General features: G+C 41.8%; 1 protein-coding gene across 7 annotated transcripts in view; it reads left to right on the forward strand.

Moving 5' to 3' along the window:
• Nucleotides 1-387: 387 nt before the first annotated feature.
• The window catches only part of LOC131231943 (mediator of RNA polymerase II transcription subunit 12), a 40,525-nt gene continuing 21,113 nt past the window's right edge, over nucleotides 388-19,799 (forward strand). For 3 of the 7 annotated variants that reach the window (XM_058228352.1, XM_058228357.1, XM_058228358.1), the window contains exons 1-6: nucleotides 388-542; nucleotides 1,769-2,223; nucleotides 2,325-2,454; nucleotides 6,501-6,560; nucleotides 6,899-7,004; nucleotides 17,713-17,784. In XM_058228352.1, the coding sequence (XP_058084335.1) occupies nucleotides 2,214-2,223; nucleotides 2,325-2,454; nucleotides 6,501-6,560; nucleotides 6,899-7,004; nucleotides 17,713-17,784 (378 nt within the window). In that variant the 5' untranslated portion in view covers nucleotides 388-542; nucleotides 1,769-2,213. Of the gene's footprint in view, nucleotides 543-1,768; nucleotides 2,224-2,299; nucleotides 2,455-6,500; nucleotides 6,561-6,898; nucleotides 7,005-17,712; nucleotides 17,785-19,799 lie in introns of all 7 variants that reach the window. The other 4 variants (XM_058228355.1, XM_058228354.1, XM_058228353.1 and 1 more) reach the window with 4 other exon arrangements.

Consider the following 19,799-nt stretch of genomic DNA (forward strand, 5'->3'; position numbering starts at 1 on the left):
TTGATTTCAATTTTCTCCATTATTAAATTCTCAACAATTATAATGCCCTGCACTCATGGGCATAATTTAACAAAAAAATTCATCGAAGGTAATTTCACCAATAATTTCTTCATGTTTGGATCGACATGACAAAATCATGATAACAATACTTATACCTTATTAAGATGTTAAATTAATTCAATTTATAATGCAAGTTTTAAAAATTTTGTAATGATTATGAATTCCTGTCCAAATTACGTGGAATCACATGGATGGCCTTTTTAGGTAACGACAGTGCCATACTTCGCTGTCCGTCGCGTTTATGGAAGATGGATATTCAAGTGCCCCATGCAACCATGTACCGTCCACCGCACTGCCTCTGGCTGTGGTGAAACCGTGATTCAACATCACATGAAGGGGTAATCTCGGAAAATAGCAATTTATATATTTATATTCAAGCCCCTCCCTTTTCTCGCAGCAGAAAAGCAAAGAAGAGTCAAACGCTCTCCCTTCACCATCTCTCTCTCTCTCTCTCTCGACGATTCCTTATCTCCCTGTCTAAGGTACGCCATTTCCTTTTATAGGGTTTCTGAATTTCTCCCCCCTTTTCAAAACCCTAGCTCGAAATCTCTAATCCGTCTCGAATCCCGGCGCATAAACCTCACGCAACCGTTTCCTTCTCGTTATCCGAATCGCAGCCGTTGATTCGGTTCCAGCTCGATTCGGAGTTTCAGCTGGTTTTTCTTGTTTCGAATCAAGGGTTTTCTGTTTTAGAATATATTTTCTTTTTCCCTTTTTATATTATATATACTTTTTGAATTTGAGCTATTTTTTCCCGTTCGATTCGATGGGGAAGGTGATTTTTTGATTAAGTTGAAAATTTCTGTGTGGTTGTTATACATGATGGGGAATCTAGCCTGTGCAGAGTGCACATGCTAGTGAGTGCACATGCTAGTTATCCTGTGCCCCCAGTGGGCCCCGGCGCGAAGCTGCAGCTGTGGGATACTCCTACTGATCCGTAATGGGAGGGTGTAAGAGAATGTTGTCAGCTGAGGACATTGGAAGGGAAAACGCTCAACCCATTGGATAGCTGGGATTAACCAATATGGGGATTTTCCGGACTATGGCTCGTACGCAGCGGGGCCCACTAGATGAAAAGTCTGGAGACTGCCAGAATGCTGTGCCACATGCATGATTTGTTTGTATGTGACCCATGATAATTAACCCATGCACCATGCACAGGTTAGGAAATCGATTTTGTACTATAGATGTTCTGAATTTAGCTTATTTTCAGATTATTGATGGACGGGTGGCTTGCTGTTTTTTCTTTCCTTTGGCTGCTGCTTGTGATTGGTGTTTTTAGTTGAATTTTGTTAGGCAGTTTTGAACTATCGATTTCTTTTTTCTTTTGCTTTCCAAAAAATTTAATTTCAGCTGAGATCATGATGACAAGTGGGTTAGTGATTTAATTTCGCTGCTTGAATGCATGATTCGTGCTTTTAGTTGAATTTTTGTCTTTGACAGAGTCAGCTGTATTCAGTTTCCCTCATGCTTGCAAATATTGGATTGCCCATCACTGTTTCCCATTTTGCCCTTTTTTTTCAAAAAATAAAATAAAAATGATTAGTGTGTTTACTAGGGTTTTGTTATTGCTAGTTATGAACTATACCATTTGGTTTTTGAGTTCTCTCTCTCTTAAAAAAAACTAGTGTTTGGTTTTTTCTATGTTTGAAAATTGGAATTTCTGTTTATGGAACATTCAGTACCTAAGAGGCACGATTTTATGCAGATAACCCTGGGTTTTGCACAGTTTACATGCAATTTGAGGAGATTGGAAGAGATAGGACAGCAAAAACGAGCAGTGATTCTTTGCTTATCGAATCGTTGGGATATAGTTTGCTACTTCGCCATTCTAGTTGATTTGAAAAATGGAAGTCATGTAGATAGGAAAAGTTCAAGCGAAATTGTAGTTCTCAACTGCATTTGTCAGACGCATGTGACTTGTAAGGGACACCTACCATCTGGATTGATTAGTGTAAGATAGTCTCGGGTTTTGGATGCTTAAACGGCTTCACATATATCTATATCTATGGTTATGTTGGTCGTGAGGTCAAATCCCCAATTTCAAGATAATGTATTGAGAGATGCTGGTGATTTATCGTGACGATTGAGATTTTGCTTCGCACATTGCTTATCGGCTGCTCTTCTAGATTATATTGGGTTATTTTGCTTCAATGACGCATGGTCAGTTAGACACAACTCTGGTGAAATTTCACATCAGTTATAGCTTGCATTGCTTATGGTGGTGTTGATTTTGGAGGCAGTATGCCGTTGATTGTAGGTAGAAATGCAAAGGTATCCTGTTGCCAGCTGTAGTGGTGGAGTTAGTAACAATGCAGTTGGTGGGACATCTTCTAGGGACACTTCCAGAGCGGATTCTTCTTTCTCATCATCAAACTTCGCACTGAATTCAAGGTAATAGTTTTGTTATATTATGTACCTTATGATCTTTTTGAGGTTTCGCATCATCATCATCATCATCACCTTGTCCCACTATCTGAGGTTGGCTTTACAAATTATGATTCGGCAATTGTTCCTAAGTCCCTATCTGTGAAACCAAACAACATGATCACCATACCATCATCCATGTTCCTTGTACCAAATTACTAGGTGATAATGGTGCTCCTGCTTTGGCAAAATGTTTAGATTAGTATGAGAAAACGATGTAATTTTATAAGTGCTATTCATGTCAATCCCTGACATGCAGAATGGTCACATTCTCTAGTTGGGGAAGTTATTTTATTATTCTATATTATGAAAACAAATACTTGCTGTTCTGTTATTTGAATATGCTACTTCTCATGTTTCTGATTGAATCCTTCTTTGGGCATCAAAATATTGCCTTTTTGAGTTAGGGTCATTGCTTCATGTGTTTTTGTGAAACTATGTATATATCATGTGTATGTATATGCAAGTATTATAACCATCATCATTGGCTTGCCCCAACTACTTGAGCTTGGCTTTATGAATCTTGTTTTGCCAATCAATCCTATCTAAGACCCCATTGTTGGTAAGTGAACAAGCTTTGATATTCCTTCTCACCATCTCAATCGAAGTCCTTTTAGGTGACTCTTCCTCTTATCCTCGTTTCAAGTCTTACAACTCTAATCATTTTGTGACTCTGTTGTGGCTGGTTCCAAGAGCTTGGGTAAAAGAGGAAGGTTGATGTCTAATAGACAGCCCATCATAAAACTTTTGCTAATCTATCATTTGAAAGCTAACCCCAAATTGTTGGAGAAAGGTGAGGAACAATTATATTATTTATGGATAAAGACATGGGGTGCAAGGCATGATACTATATTATAGCCAAAGTTAAGGCAGAAGTTACTATTAGAACAGTGTGAAGTTTCTCAAATTTATTGTATGCGGCATCCTGACCTATTATTGGACCAAAAGGGCGTAGTCTTGGTCCAAATTAAATAGTGTCTCAGTCATGGTTAAGGAAATGGGATATCAGATGTGTATTGGTCAAATTAAATAGTGTCTCAGTCATGGTTAAAGAAATGGGATATCAGGTAAGTATCAGCCTGTACTGAGATGCAATACTAGGGTGTATTGTTCTATTGGGTACACTGGCAGGTGTAACGGTCAATTATTCTGATATCTACTCCAATGAACACCTGTACCTGGGGCCAAGCTGCACACATGCATCTTTGTTAATTTTCAAATTTGTTTTGATTTTTTTTTTTCTTCTTTTTCTTCATTTTGAGCTTCGATGAAAGGATAAATGGATTTACAACCAGATCATGCCTATTTGAAGATCAAAACACAAGATTCAAGAGTGATTCAAGGAATGATAGCTGATTTCTCCCCAAAAGAAAAGAAAATCCTAAATCAATCTGTGGAGTTTCTACTCAATCAGCATCTATCCAATCTACTCTCAACTGTTGAAAGACACCTAAAACTGACCTAATTTCTTTTCTAAAATATCTTGGGTAGACTTTTTTTGCGCTAAACATAGTATATGGAGTGCAATTTTAGTAACTATAGGAGTGGGAACAAGGAATAGTTAAGATTGCTGACCAAGGAGTTTCTCAAAATGGTCACTTTTGATATCTTGGATGATTATTCATGAGAGTGGAGAGATTTAGAGGCATGTTGCCATAGAATCCAAGTGGGGTAGAAGAAATAGAGATGTCCCTCTGGAGTTTTATATGATCGTCGTGTACCGCCAAACTAAAAAGGAAATTTTATATGGATATAGGACTAGCCATGCTTTATGGGACAAAATGTTGTTGGGTAGTTGAGGAACAACATATTCACTGGATGTATAACTGAAATGAGGATGTTGAGATGTATGAGTGACAGGGGATTTAGCAGTATCACCAATAGGTAATAAGATGAGGGAAAGTAGGCTTATATGGTTTGGTCATGTGCAACAGAGACTAAGAATTGCATTGGTTAGGAGTGAGCTAGTACAAGTTGAAGGCTCTACAAGGGCAAGGGGAAAGCCCAAAAGGATGCGGGTGGAGGTAGTAAGACAAGACTCAAAGACTTATGGTCTAACTGAAGTTATGGCCCTTGATAGAGTGGAATGGTGTAAAAGGATTCATGTAGCAAACCCAACTTAGTTGGGAAAAGGCTACGACAACGATGATCCTAAATGACTTTCTAATTTGCATTAACTATACTTTTAGAAAACAACAACAACTGAACTTGTAAACTTCTAGAACTTTGAATAATTCCAAGCCAAATACAACTTTGGAAATCCAACTCACACGCCTACCCTGGTTGGTCCTTTAGTGGACCCGCCATCAGTTGTGGATCTCATTAGGTCGACACAACTGTCTTAACTCTGGAACCATATGATTTTCGTCTCATTGGAGAGGTGACAGTTAAGCCATAAGTAGACTTTATGATTTACACATCCTACAAATTTTGAAACCAACATCAACTAAACTTGGAAACGTCTAAAAATTAGGAATTTCCAGAACTTCAAATTATTCCAAAAACGAATCCAACTTTTGAAATTACACTATAGTCACATGCATAGCCTAGTTGGGCTTTTAGTGGGCCCACCCACACTTCTAGGTCTCACTCTGGTTGACCACATCATCCTTATTCTTGATTCCTACCACCACACCATACCCTAGTTGTATTTAGGCTGCATATTGAACTATATTGTTTTGGACTTTTTTGAGATGATTTGGTAAAGTTTCAAGCACAAACAACTTTATGCCAGTGTTTTAAATATCAATGATATCAGCCGATATATCCCACAATATATCTTGTATCCCACCTGTGCAATGCGAAATGCACAAGTAGTGTCGATATATCCCACCTATTCGATCCGGTGAGCATTTTTGATTTTCAATCCATGTTTTTGGTGTAAATCACGTTAAACCAGTGTCAAATGGTTACAAATCTATGATTCTTCATGTTTTCCATGAAGAATCATAGATTTGGATTCCACCATATCTAGCTTCACTTGGGCTCCACATGTACAAAGCACTTCACATGTGCTGCACCTGCATGTGCCAACTTTCCATTGTCCATTTACTGTTGTATCGTACATATGCCACTATGCTACTATCCATCTTTTGCTTGCGCCCCACATGTGCCATTATCCATCTTCAATTACTTGTATGTGTGACACCATTAAGCTTAAGCACCCATATGTGCCATCATCCATCTTCGAGCATTCCATATGTATCATGTGTTAATCTAACATATGCTAATAACTATCGGGAAAATTTTCTCAAGGAAAAAAATTTATTTTACCAAACAATAAATTTAGAAACACAACCAAAATTTTCAGGAAAATCTTATTTAAAAACAAACATGGAAAACAAAGTTTTATTTCCCACAATTTTCTGGAAATAAAGTTTCCCGAGAAAGTGTTTCCTTTCCTACTCTTTCCACAAATCCAAACAAGCCCTGAAGGGTTTTTGTTAAACTTTCTGATGCATAATTCAAACTCTGCTACCTGTCATGGTTTGGGCGGATGACTTGGGTTGTGGGTTTGCTCCTCACAGACATGAGTTCGATTCCCTTCCCCGTTGATTATCCGATGCACATGGTTGGCGGGTGATTGCATGCATCTGCAGGGAATAGTCTTGCCTCAAAAGGGGGCGGAGATACCCTATCGTCATAAAAATAATAATTCAAACTCTGCTTGGAAGCACCAATAGGTCATAATTGAAGTTAAAAAGAATGGTTGATGTCAGCCCAGGAGGGCAGCTGGGCTTACAACTTGACCATCGTGAGAATACATGTATCTTAAAGGATTTGCAAGACAAGGAAGGCATCACATAGAGACCCCGAATAGTTGGGACAAGGTTACATCAATGACAGGAATGATGATGATGATATGGTTGCAGACTCGGTTCATGATTGTTTTGTAGACGAATCTCCATTTGAATAATGCTGGTTTAGTCAGATTTCTTTTCACATGTGGTCCTCTATATATCCAACACATACTTTGTAAACACAGAGCCCTGAGAATATATTCTTTTTTGCAGGCGGCAATCGCAGCTAACATCATACAAGCTTAAGTGTGATAAAGAACCTCTAAGTTCGCGGTAAATCCTTTTGTTAAAAAGACAGAGAATCATATTGCATGGGTTATATGTTCCAATTTCATCCTTTTCTTCTTTCCCAGCAGAATTTGATAAATTTTAAAAAGAAGTAAAATCCATCCTTTCTTCTGTTTTGAAAAGAAGTAAAAATGTATCTTTCTTCTGTTTTCTTTCCTATCACCTTTTCCATTTCTGTCCAAAATTTTCTCAAAATGTTATTGAACAGTGAGTGTTAAAACAATTAGCTGGTTGCTTATTATTTTGCATTTGATTGCATTCCTTCCATGTGGTTAGAAATTCTTTATTGTTTTTTAAAATAAATTTTTTTTTTTCCGCGCTAGGCTTGGGCCACCTGATTTTTACCCCCAAACTCCAAATTGTTCCGAAGAGACGCTGACCAAGGAATACGTGCAAGTTGGATACAGGGAGACTGTTGATGGAATTGCGGTATGCTCCTATACTCCACAGTTTGTTTCCTTGCACAACTGTATTGTTGCTCCAGCTACCGTGCTTCTTCTCTTTCCTTTCTTGCAATTTCTTATACTTTTTGAATTGCATGTGTACCTGCAACCTGACTTCTGCAAAATTTGTAACTTTCACACGTTCGGATGTTTTCTGTTCGGTGGAAACCAAACCTCTTTACCCAGAAATGGTGAGGACGATCCAGGGCCAGAGAGTCAGGTGGAAAGTTGTGTGTAAGACTGGTTACTTGTTGTGTATGGCCGTAAGGGGGTCTTTTGCACCAGAGGCATGTCAGCGTGTCCAAACACAAACCCACCCCCCCCTCTATATCGCCCCATCTCTGTCACCTTCTCCCTCTATTGCCCAAACACCTTATCTTTTTTATTTTAATATTTTCCCTCCTAAAACTATGTTCTCACCTCGCCATTGGTGGAAGTCTTGGGACCTGCTTGATAAGTGAAAGGACCCTCTTGCCCTCCATGCCTTTATAATCCTGTTTCAGCAGCAAATCATGCACTTCACAGAAGTTGTCCTTCAGCCGTGGTAAACATGTATTGTGATTAGAAGGACCTTAGAGTCTTATACGTTCATTGCCACTCCTACGTGGACTGAATTTGGGCCACATTTCTAGCGATTGGACAGGTATGACCGTCCAACTATTGTGAATTTTTGCTACTGGTGAGACCATTGATCCTCATGTTAGTTAATGTTAGTTAAGTATCCAATTTTTTCAGGCCACTTATCAATTGGATACCATGGTATGATCGCCTGTTTAACTTGCCCCATCCACGTAGTGTCACACCCAATCAATGGTTCCGATCACTGTATACAATGGCACATGCCACTATAGCTGTAGGCATATGAGTGCATGCTGCCATATGGCCTCTCACGTTCATGTGGAGCCTGATGCTGTAGGTGGCCCATTCATTATCTTGGCTGCACTTGGTTGATGGAAATGCACAATTTATTATGATAAATTGGCAAGGGCTAGGGCTAATGTATGTAGTACATTTGTGGTCCGCCAAATGAGTTGGCTATTTCAGTTGGTTCATTTTTTCACGGTGAGCCCCACCTTGTAAATGACCTGGTCATTAGGTTTGTCCACCACACTTTACGAAAATTATCATAAGTGCACACCAATACTCTTTATGTATGTGGAACCCACCTGAGGATTGGACCATTTTAGATTTTAGAAAGGGGCATTTTCATCGTGAGACCCACACATTAAGTGGCTTCAGTATTGTACATGTGTGTCATTGCTTGCATGTGCACCAACCAACCTATCACTTTGAGTTCCAGGATATTGATATCCAAAAGCAAACTCTCAGGTTCAATGTAACTCTGGAGTTATCTAAACAACACTAGTCCAACTTTCTGGAAGTCTTCTTCCTATAGCCCGACTTTCAAGGGATTTGGCCCTGTAACCCAACCTCCGGGATCCAAATGAGGCATTTGTTAAGTAATTCTTCCTTTTAGTTTTCTGAACTTTGCTATCTGTGGGAAGGTTGGTCCTTCCCATGTTGCTAAACTTCCTTGAGTTGGAAGTTGGAACAGCTTTTTTTATCATCTAAGGTTACCAGCATTGGCTAAATTGCCTAGGTCTTGATAACCCTTCTAGCTTTTCTTTGATTGCCTTCTCAGTGTGTTCAAAGATTCTCAAGTGGAAATCAGTGGTTCAGATGTTATTTCTTCTCCATGTTCAGTATAGTTGTTGGACATATGTAATCGTTCGTCGAGTGGAAATGTAGGTCATACTCGACCATCTTCAGCTTCTATGCACAGGGAAATATGAAAGATCAACCTTCCTCTGCATTTTGATCCCTTAATGAGACATGCAGTTTAGGTGCCTCAAAAACGTAACATGTTGTTGATTGGTGGATTGTAGAATCTGACTCCACCATGGAAATGTGGAATGCAACTACAATTTTTTTGATAGATTACAAATTTTATTAAAAAAGAGAAAGAAAACAAAACGAAAGCAAAAGCAAAAGAGACACCGAGCAGGCGGCCCAACTACATCCCGAGAAAAACCAAATTACATTCCTTCAAATTTGGAACACAAGAAGCCCGTTCAATAATCAACGATGTGACCGTTTGAGAAGTGCCTTGAGCCGACTTGCTAGTGTTATCAAAACACCAGCATTTCTGTCTTCCCACACAGCCTTAATGAATGCAACTACAGTTTTGGTTCTTTTATCATTTGAATGCTGTTTTTTCCCTAGAAAGTGGATGTTTAACCTGCATTTGTGCACCCCTATTGTTCGCTATCTTAGATGTCAACCTCCCTCTGCATCAGTTCAATGATTTATGTCATATGGCCATTTGGAGTGAACCATAGAATTTAATCAAAATTTTCTGTCAGTTCAATGGTTCTATATTTCGAATTCATAATAACAAGCAATGGCAGAAAATGTCCTATCGTCACTGATAGACGTAGCAGGTATTGCAAGTAGATGGTAGGAGTTTTGACTTCTTCTATCCTTAACATTGACATATTGGACATCAATGCATTATGTTTTTTGAAATATCTGTGATCATAGTTATACATTGAATGCCACCCCGATTCAGATATTGGTCATATCAATGCCACCTTGATTCAGATATTTGGTCATATCAAGTAAGAGTGACACAATTATAAGCATAGAGAAACCAATAACCAAAACATTAATGTAACTACTAGATTCAGGCATAAAAAATGACCAACGATCTTCAGGAACTAACCATGCACAAAATGATTAAAAAAATAGAAGAAAAGGCCTTGTGTGAAAAATCAATGGTCCTCTAGCCAAAGAGTACATAAATTTGCTTATTTAATACTAAAAAGCCAATAGTAGATGCCCATTGGCTGATACAGAACTCTCCCTAAACTCTCCACGAAACACCTAAAAATATGAAATGATCTAAATTAAACAATGTAAATGAATTCCTTATACATAATGGTAAGTCATTGTAGGCTGTAAATTTGCATACAAACCACTTTTAGGCCATATGTTTTTCATGACAATCCAAATGCTGCTGAGGTTCCATAGATATCTACTACTAAAGATATTGACCAGTAATATTTTCCCTTTTATCAACCATATGACCCCTTTTTATGGATTATATTACCCCACAATTGCTCATAAGTCTCAAAACAAGCAAGCATGGGATGTATAATCTGGACATAACTAGCTACACGTCAACTAGTTAAAGATTGTACACATCCATATGGTTTGAAAAGGTGACGCGGTTGGCATATTTCCTCTATAAGTAGGTATCTAGCTGTACGGTTGATGTGTTCTCGTATAAAGTAGGCATCTCAATGTGAACGATATGCATTGGTTCCTTCAAAATAGGAAATAATAACGGGAAAAAGGTATTATACAATATATATATATATATATATATATATATCGGCGGGCAGGTGGCGATGGCGCTGGCAAAGCTGCGCAATTGAAATAGTATATGTTTCCCAGGATCGGTCGCTAATTGGGAGGTGGGCAGGGGCACCGTGCTAAGCAGGCAGGGCATCATCGTGGCAAATTAGGGTCGTGCTAAGCGGGCGGGGCTAGTGCCACGGCGGGCAGGGGCGCCGTGCTAAACGGGCAGTGCCAGATATATATATATATATATATATATATATATATATATATATATATATATATATATATATATATATATATATATATATATAAAACCGTGTATATCCATCAAAGACGACAATAGATTAGTATCTGGGCCTTTACATATATATGGTTGTGTATATCCATCAAAGACAACAATGGATTGATATTTGAGCTATGTAATGTTATCTGATTGAACCCGTGCACACTAGAGTCCATCACATTCCACTTTTTAAGAATGAGACGTGTGTGGTCATCCAACTGCGTATGATTGCAGTTCGGATGCACCAAAGAACCTCCACCTTGATCCATGGTTGAATGCCACTTGTGCCATCATATGGCATCATACTATTCTACGGGTGGGGTCCCAGCTTTCTGGTGCCACAGGGATATGGCTGACATTGCATGGCAGAAGTAGTTGCACAATCCTTCTAACTAGGAGCCACTTTTGCTTTTGTGCTCCTTGATTTCACTTTCAAGGATTAACCTCATCCCGACGACGAATAGATTGCGCCGACGCCGACGCCGACGAATTCCGTACTGTAGCTTTTTCGTCGCTGTTCCTTTTTTTGTTCTTCTTTATGTCTCGAGTGGTAGATAGAGGGAAGGGGAAAATCGGGGACCAGTTAGAATCTAATAGAGAGGATGCCTGGATGTCAGTTCCCTCAAGGAATAGGTACCATAAACTGGTAGGGGACGGGAAACAGTTAGGAGAAGGCCGACACAAATATGCTTCATTCCCGACTCTCTTCGTCAAAGGATATCCTCACAGATGGTTCCCTCTAAATCTGGAAAGGGTTTTCGGCCGAGCAGGAGCAGCTATGGACGTCGTTATGCCCAGGGATAAAGATACTGGGGAGTATCGTGGTTTCGCTTTGGTTCGTATGGGCAGTGAGGCCGAACTGGCATGGGCAGTCTCGATGTTACATGGGGTTAGCTATGGCGGAAAGAAACTGCTAGTTCAACGAGCGCACTACGGTCCCGAAACCTTGACTGCTTCATACGTTCAGAAGTGAGTTTCTCCCAATGTCTCTGAAGGTTCAAAACAACTGCCCACACCTCTGTCCAAGGCCACCTGTCTGGTATCTCAATCTAAGGGCCGCTCCTTCAGAGACGCCCTCCTCTATGGCCCAAAGGATAAGCTGGTGTCCTCTCAGTAGTCGGAAGATCTAGCGAGGGATCAGATCGACTCCGATGGGGTTGATAGGTTTGAAGATTTGTCGGACACCCCTCTAGAAGTAGACCACTGGATCTTCGAAAAAAACCGGGCCGAGTTAGCAAAATCAGTGGTCATCGTCATTGTAGAAGGAGCGTCCATTTTGGAAGTCAGGGATTGGATTCGTCACTGCACGGGATTCGAGCTCGGGTTATCCGAGTTCAAACCATTGGGTCACGACGTCTTATGGCTAAGAGTTTGCCCTGGTTGCAATTCGGACACCTTAACAATGGCGGATCACTTGTGCACTGATGGGCCCATTAGCAGAATCATTCCGTGGGAGGAATTCTCCTTGTTTGGTAAAGAAAACATCTGGATCCTGATTTGGGATATTCCTCTAGAATGCTGGTATGATGAGTTTCTCATTAAAGTTGCATCCTGAGTCAGCTTTCTTCTCGAGCTTGATCTAAAGACTAAGCTCGGGACGGAACTCGGCGTCATCCGTGCTCGGGTAAGAAGAAAGAAAACCCTCCCTTTCTTGTCGCATATCCGTGTTAAGATTGAAGATCGTATTATTCTACTTCCAATCCAGAAGGAATCTTCCCAATTGGCGCAGCCCCAGTGGGGAGATGTGTGGGGAGCTAAGGAGTCAGTGAGTCAGCCATTGCAGAATGCCCAGGGAGCTCGGTGGGAAGAAGGAACTCATCAGCCATACTCTAGCGGACCATTGAATCATAGGAGCGTCAGAGCTTCTGCAACGCCTGCATACGGAGACAGCGTCCTGCCTTTTCTCTTGACACGTGGCAGCCTCTCCTCAGCTTCCGGGCCTCGTCTTGTAGAGAAGATCGGCGGTGCAAGCGTCGCAGGATTCGCGGTTGCTGCTTTGTCGACGCGTGTACAGGAACCCTCACTTCCCTCTCGAGATAAGGACCCATTCGACCGCCAGGTGGCTAGGGTGCAGACGGGTGGCGTCTTCTGTCTCCATCGGCCGCCCTCCTTTAATGAAGACGGCTGCATGGATATGGGATCACGACACGTGTCAACGGAGAGTTTGTTTGATGGCTGCAAAAACGCAGCTGGGACGTCCGATCGACAACCCGAAGCTGACGTCTCTCATCGACGTCGGCTCGTTTGATGCAGGTCCCTTATCCTCTCGATATTTGCCATCTAAATGGGGCCCGCTCAAGATATCCGATCTAGTCCCGCGCAATCCCAGCCTTGTAATCCTCGCACATCCGATAAACCTAACCAACAAACCCGACATACCCGACTGCCTACAACACCCCAACCTTACCTCTTCTTTCTTTCCCTCCCTCGCCCATCATAACCCATCTCTCTCTATCCAAGGCGAAGATATCTCTCGAGAAGATATGACAGAACATCTCTCTTCTGACTCTGCCTCATACACCCCTTCTTCTCCTATTAACTCCGCTTCTACTTCCAAGGACTGGGCTGATCTGGGTCCTCTAATGTTGTTCCAGGAAGAGACATCTACGGATGTGATTATCGCCGAACCTCTTCAGATGTGCTCAGATCTTCCTTATCAGCAACAAGATAACAATTCCATGGCCCCACTTGAGGGGAAGAGTAGAGAAGAAATCTACAAGAAAATCCACGATAAGAAATGGATCAGAGATGCAGTGGGAAATGTGGGCCACTCTTTGGGTCTTTCTTTCGGGAACAGGGAAGAAGACTACACTGGCCTCTTCCAATACATTGAAAATAGGGGCAGGCCCCTACCGCCTCTGAAGAACTCAACCCAACATGCTCCTCGCTCCGCTAGCAATAGAGAACTACTCCGTCTTCAATCTTCTCTGGCTTCTGCATCAAACTCCTCGGCCAGGCATGGTAGAAAGGGTACTCGGGGCAGCTCGGTGCCCCAATGATTGTTCTCTCCTGGAATGTTAGGGGATTGGGCTCCAAACAGAAGAGGAGTCTGATCAAAGGCTCTATCAGGAGAAAACATCTGGATGTTATTTGCCTCCAGGTAACCAAAGTTCCATTGTTCTCTAAGAATCTTCTGGACACTATTTGGGGAGATCGGGACGCTGAATTCGTCACTGTGGACGCTTCCGGATCATCTGGTGGTATTCTTATCGCTTGGAATTCTTCCAAGTGGGACCTTCAGCTTTCGCTGTCCAGGTCCTTTTCCAAAGCAGTCATCCTCCAAGATAAGTATTCTTCTTTCCGCTGTCTTCTGATTTCTGTTTATGGCCCTACTAACAACTCCTTGTGGTCTAATCTCTGGGACGAACTGACTGTCATGAGACAGTCTTTTGCAGGGCCTTGTTGCTTTGTTGGTGATTTCAATATGGTGCGATTTCCGCACGAGCACTCTCGACGTCGTCGAACTTCTACTTCCATGTAGTCTTTCAATGACTGGATTCAAACCCAGGAACTGATTGATCTTCCCCTCTGTGGTTCTAAATTCACTTGGTCTAACGGGCGCAGAGACCAGATCCAATCGAGGCTCGATCGTTTCCTTATTTCTCCTGATTGGTTCGAGGAGTTCTCGTCCCTGTCTCAGACGGCCCTTCCAAGAACGACCTCTGGTCACTGGCCAATCCTTCTTTCCGTTCTCGATGATGATTGGGGTCCTAAGCTGTTCAGATTCAATCCCGCTTGGCTCAGCATCGTGGTTCTCCATCAGAAAATTGTTGAGTGGTGGTCCTCATTCCCTTCTGATGGCTTTGTCGATTACAGGCTCATGTGTAAACTTCGCATCCTTAAGGAAAACCTTAAAGTGTGGAAGAAGGAGGTGCTTTGGAAACGCGAAACTGAAACTGAGGCTTTATTCGCGGAGCTCCATGCGATCGACTTTGCTTTGGAAGGCAACATTCCCTCTCGGGAGACCTTATCCAGGCATATCCAAGTCATTCAATCCCTCTCTTCTAGATCCCTGGAAGATGAACTTGCTTGGAAAATCAAATCGAAATCCAAATGGATTTCTGAGGGTGACAAGAACACGAAATACTTCCATGGCATCGCTAATATGCGAGCTCGGGCTAAAGCAATCCATAGCATCTCGTTGGAAGGGAGGCAGGTAGATGACAAAGATGAGATCTTAGAGGCTGCGATTCTTCATTTTCGTTCCCTATTGACCTCTGATGGGTGGCCCAGGCCCCGTTTGGATGGTATTCCCTTCTGCTCGCTTCTCAATTCGGAGGCTGATCAACTGGAGGCTCCCTTTGCGGTAGATGAAGTCAAAGCAACTATTGACTCCATGGGTGGCGACAAATCCCCGGGTCTGGATGAATTTCCTATGAGCTTCTTCCACGCCTTTTGGGATACAGTTCACTTGGATATTATGCACTTCCTCAACGAATTCCACGTCAGTTCTGGCGAAAATTCTATCCCATCGTCTTGCCTCGGTGATTGATAGGCTGATATCCAAGCACCAAAACGCTTTCATCAAAGGCAGGAAAATCATTGACGGTGCGCTGATTGCGAACAAAGTTTTTTGTAAGCTCGACATTGAAAAGGCGTATGATCATGTGGACTGGGACTTTCTCCATTATATGCTCCTCCCAACGGGTTTTGGCCAGAAATGGAGGACATAGATGAAGGCGTGTGTCGAATCGCCTCTCTTCTCGATCCTGTTGAATGGAACGCCAAAAGGTTTCGTTCCCAGCTCTAGAGGCCTTCGACAGGGTGACCCCCTCTCCCCCCTTCTTTTCCTCATAATTGTGGAGGCTTTATCCCAGATGCTGCTTATGGGTCAAGGAGCACATCTCTTCAAAGGTATTTTAATGCTAGGGGTCGTCTTACCCATTACTCATATTCAATTCGCAGACGACACTTTGATCACCTGTGAAGCTGACACTGAAGCTATTGGGAACCTGCACACTACTCTCAGATGTTTCGAGGCTGCCTCAGGCTTACGTATCAACATGGCTAAGTCCAAAATCTTTGGTATTAATGTTTCTGATTTGGACCTGTCCTCCTTTGCCTCGATCTTAGGTTGCTCTTCTGCCTCTTTCCCGACATTCTTCATGGGACTCCCGCTTGCCACTGGCTCACCCCCAATCTCGGTGTGGGATAAGGTGGTTGAGAAATTCCAAAAGAGCCTGGCCACGTGGAAATGTAGATTTCTGTCTATGGGAGGTAGACTCACCCTTATAAAAGCTGCATTGTCCAACTTCCCTATTTACTTTGTCCCTATTCCCTTGCCCGACTGTTGTTCTGCGTAGAATCGACAAGCTGAGAAGGGATTTCTTGTGGAGTGGCAAGGAAAACCAAAAGAAATTCCACCTTCTTGATTGGAAAGAGGTCTGTTGCCACTTTTGTGACAGAGGGGCTAGCGTTAAAAACTTGAGGGTGATGAATAAGGCTCTCCTTGGCAAATGGATGTGGAGACTCGGTTTAGAACCTTAAGCTCTGTGGAATATGATCATCAAAGGGAAGTTTGGATCATCCCCGGGAGTATGGTGGACGAAGGACTCCTCCACCTACAGGGCGTCTCGCATCTGGAAAGGTATCATGCGCTGCAAAAATCCGGTGATTGAGAACGTCATATACCAATTGGGAAATGGGTCGTCTATTCGGTTTTGGGAGGACCAATGGCTTGAGGATAGTAAGTTAAAGGATAGCTTCCCTGCCATTTACCGTCTTTCAGTTAACAAATCCAGCACGGTCGACAATTTCTTCACCACTTCGGAATCGGGTGTGGTCTGGGATATCACCTGCTGTAGAAATCTTCACGACTGGGAGGTCCCTCTTCTAGCTGATCTTTATCTCTGCTTATCTACGGCTTCTCCCTCCCAAACAGAGCCTAATAGAATCCTATGGCCCAATGATAAGTCCTCCCTCTTCACGGTGAAGTCCCTATACTCTATCCTAGTCCCCCCCCGGCTCACATCCTCGTTCCCCTCGTTTATATGGAATTACCCAGTCCCCCCTAAAATCATCTGTTTTGCCTGGCTTGCTTCTAGGAACCGAATCCTCACCGTTGATAACCTTATCAAAAAGGGTATGCAGCTCACCAACATTTGTCTCTGTTGCATGGGGTGTGATGAATCCATCAACCACCTGCTCGTTCACTGCCCGTTTGTCTCTCAGATCTATCAGGATTTCTTCTCTCGTTTCGGCGTTGTCGGTTGTGTGCCTTACACTGTGTCCTCTCTTCTCGCCTATTGGCACGGATTCAAGCTGGGGAAAATCTCTTCCAAGGTTTGGAAAATAGCTATTATGGCTATCTGGTGGGCAGTTTGGCAGGAGAGGAATGATAGGCGTTTTAACAACGTTCAAGGTTCAGCTGAATCTGTGGGATCTAGGGCGAAGCATCTTCTTATCGAATGGGGCTCTAATGTCTCTCGTATGAAAGATTTCAATTTTCTGTTTTTAGGCTTTTAGTTTCCTCTGTTCCTTTGGTTTCGCCCTGCTACCTCAGCAGGCCTTTTGTATCCTTTTCTTTTTCTAATATATTCTCGTTGCTTTTTAAAAAAAAACAGGGATATGGCTGATGTGCTTGCTAAGATTTTAAAACAGACACTTCCCTGCTCTCACACCTGAATTTGTTGCTGCTTCACTGTTTGTGCAACTATAGACATAACACAAAATTGTGTATTTGGTTATATTGTGATATTTGTGCCCGAGAAGCATTCCCATCCACTTTGCTAGAGTGGGTAAGATGTGCATGCTTTTAATCAACAAACATTCTCCTGAAAAGAAAGAAATGGAGAAGAGTCAATGGACCTCCTGGTTCCTTGTCAAGAGTATGCCCTGCTGTACATACTGCAACCACCGGAGCATATCCTTGAGCACCAATGCTAGTATGTCCTATGTCCTATAGGGATTCACAATTCAGTAAATATCCCTATCTATTTATGCTTGTATGCGTGTATTCTCATACCTGATTTCTTTGTTAACCGGTCAATTGTTTCTATTACTTTTGGTTTCTTTCAGTTTAACTGTTGTTTTCTTATTGAGTTTGTAGGAATCTAGAGAGACTGAATTAACCCAGACCACTGGATCTCTTACAAAGCCTCTTATTGGCAAATGCAAAGAGGTAATCCTTTTATTATTGCATTTATGATGTCAGGTAATTATTTTGTTGATGAATATATGGTTGCTTGTAATGCTGAATGATTCACCAGGTTTCTTTGGTCGCTGAATTTAGCATATAGAATATATGGAATGATGTTTTAAACTGCAGTCTGTTTTATGATCCAATTGTTGCATGGCATAGTCACTTCCCTGCTGCATTTATTTGATTTTGTTAGCAGAGCATGTGCACCCAAGCTGAAGAATTTTAGCAATTGACCAGTCTCTGATCAATTGAAAGATTATTATTATTTTTGAAATGTCAGACTTATGCAAGTTTTACCCATTAGGATTGATTCACTTGGAGTTATATTTTGTAAGCTCCTTTTTTTGTGATGAAAGCTGGGGATTTCTACCTGGAAATTTTATTAATTGATTTAATTTGCTTTACATCAAAGCCGAGTGGGGCTAACTTGAACGAAGAAGGAAGATTCGAGTGCTGCCAAAAGCCAAGGGGGGCTATGTGACCTTGGGACATTCTGCCTAAAGCAGCTAACCTTTTACATTGAAAATGTGGAAAGCCCTACTTAGAAAACAAGGCAAGCATGAATGAAGAGGGGAGATTCGTGCTGCCAAAAGAGATGATTCTGGCTGGAATCACATCCATAATTTGCAAAACCATCTTCCATCAGATTACCCTCCTTGTACACATGGTGAATTAAGGCTGAGAGGATTCTGTTGAGTTCCAGGATTTAAACCCCACCCCAACCAGATTGTTGAAGGAAACCTCAGAAGCATTGATCCAGAATTTTGTTGAAATCTTTGAATCACTTTCCACCATAGAATTGACGGCCCCTGTAACTGAGAAAAACACAATCCATCCAACAAAGCTCTAGCCTCTGCAACCATGTTGCTACTTGCTACATACTACATGATAATTTGCAAAAGCAGCTACCAGACAACCGTTATGATCTCTTAAAGCTCCTCTGCCTCCTAATCATGGGTTTCCTGTTGCAGCCCTGTCAACATTTAACTTCAGCCTCCTCTGAGGTTCTCTAACCCATTCTAGTGATCACAAAGATGAGCCCTTTGATCAGTCTTTGTTTGACACATAGGACGTCGAAGGAGATGGACTCAGAAAAATTACATTCAGATTCAAAATCAACATTTCCTTGAGTAATTTGCAACTAATGGGAGATTTCGCAGATAAGATATGAGCTGTGGTCAGAGCGCCCTTCATGCCATCTGAAATCGTGTTCCTTCCATAATTCCCAAATGATGAGCAGCAGAAGAATGCCAATGCACCTTTTTCTCGAGAAGAGTGAAAGGATGCCCTCTGAAACCATTCTTCACAGTGCTGCTGAAGGGTAACATCTTGGGTACAGTGGATGTCAAAAACAGAACTGAAGCAATGTCAAATCTTTTCTGCAAGATATCCATTGCTGAGGTTCCACACTGATTAAATGGTGAGTTTTCCATTAGAGGCTGGCTGTCCACACAAGCTTATCCTTCTCTTCAAACAAACAAAACCCCAAATTCAATATTCTGAATGAGGGATTGAGGAAGGTGACGGTTAGAATATCACTAGTACCAGCATTCCATACGCCAGTGTGATCCTGCATTTTAGTTAACTTCTGATTCTCATCAATTTCATTTCTGTTTGCTACTACAGAATCCAAAGAATAATTCTGTTTCTGATCAGGCATTTAGAGGACTGTAGAAGAAAATCCTTCATTTAGAGGACTCTAATTCGGGGCCTGATTTTGAATAAATCTAGGAGTTGGAAAATACCAGTTAAAGATTCCATAGGGATTCTAGGGTATATCCTTAGGGTATGTAAAAAGGGCTGTTTTAGGAGGTAGAAGGCACTATATGTTTCCTAGGTTTTCTGAAGTTCTTATTTAAGTACTTGTAACCAGTGTAGAGATTTTAATCTTGGTTCCTAATTAGTTGGGATAAGGCTTAGACGAATGATGAGTTGCTTGTCCCTCTTTATTTGGATACTCTTCTATGTTGTCTTTACACAGTCGATTCTAGTGA

This window comes from Magnolia sinica, chromosome 17, assembly GCF_029962835.1.
Source record: "Magnolia sinica isolate HGM2019 chromosome 17, MsV1, whole genome shotgun sequence".
NCBI classification, from domain to species: domain Eukaryota; kingdom Viridiplantae; phylum Streptophyta; class Magnoliopsida; order Magnoliales; family Magnoliaceae; genus Magnolia; species Magnolia sinica.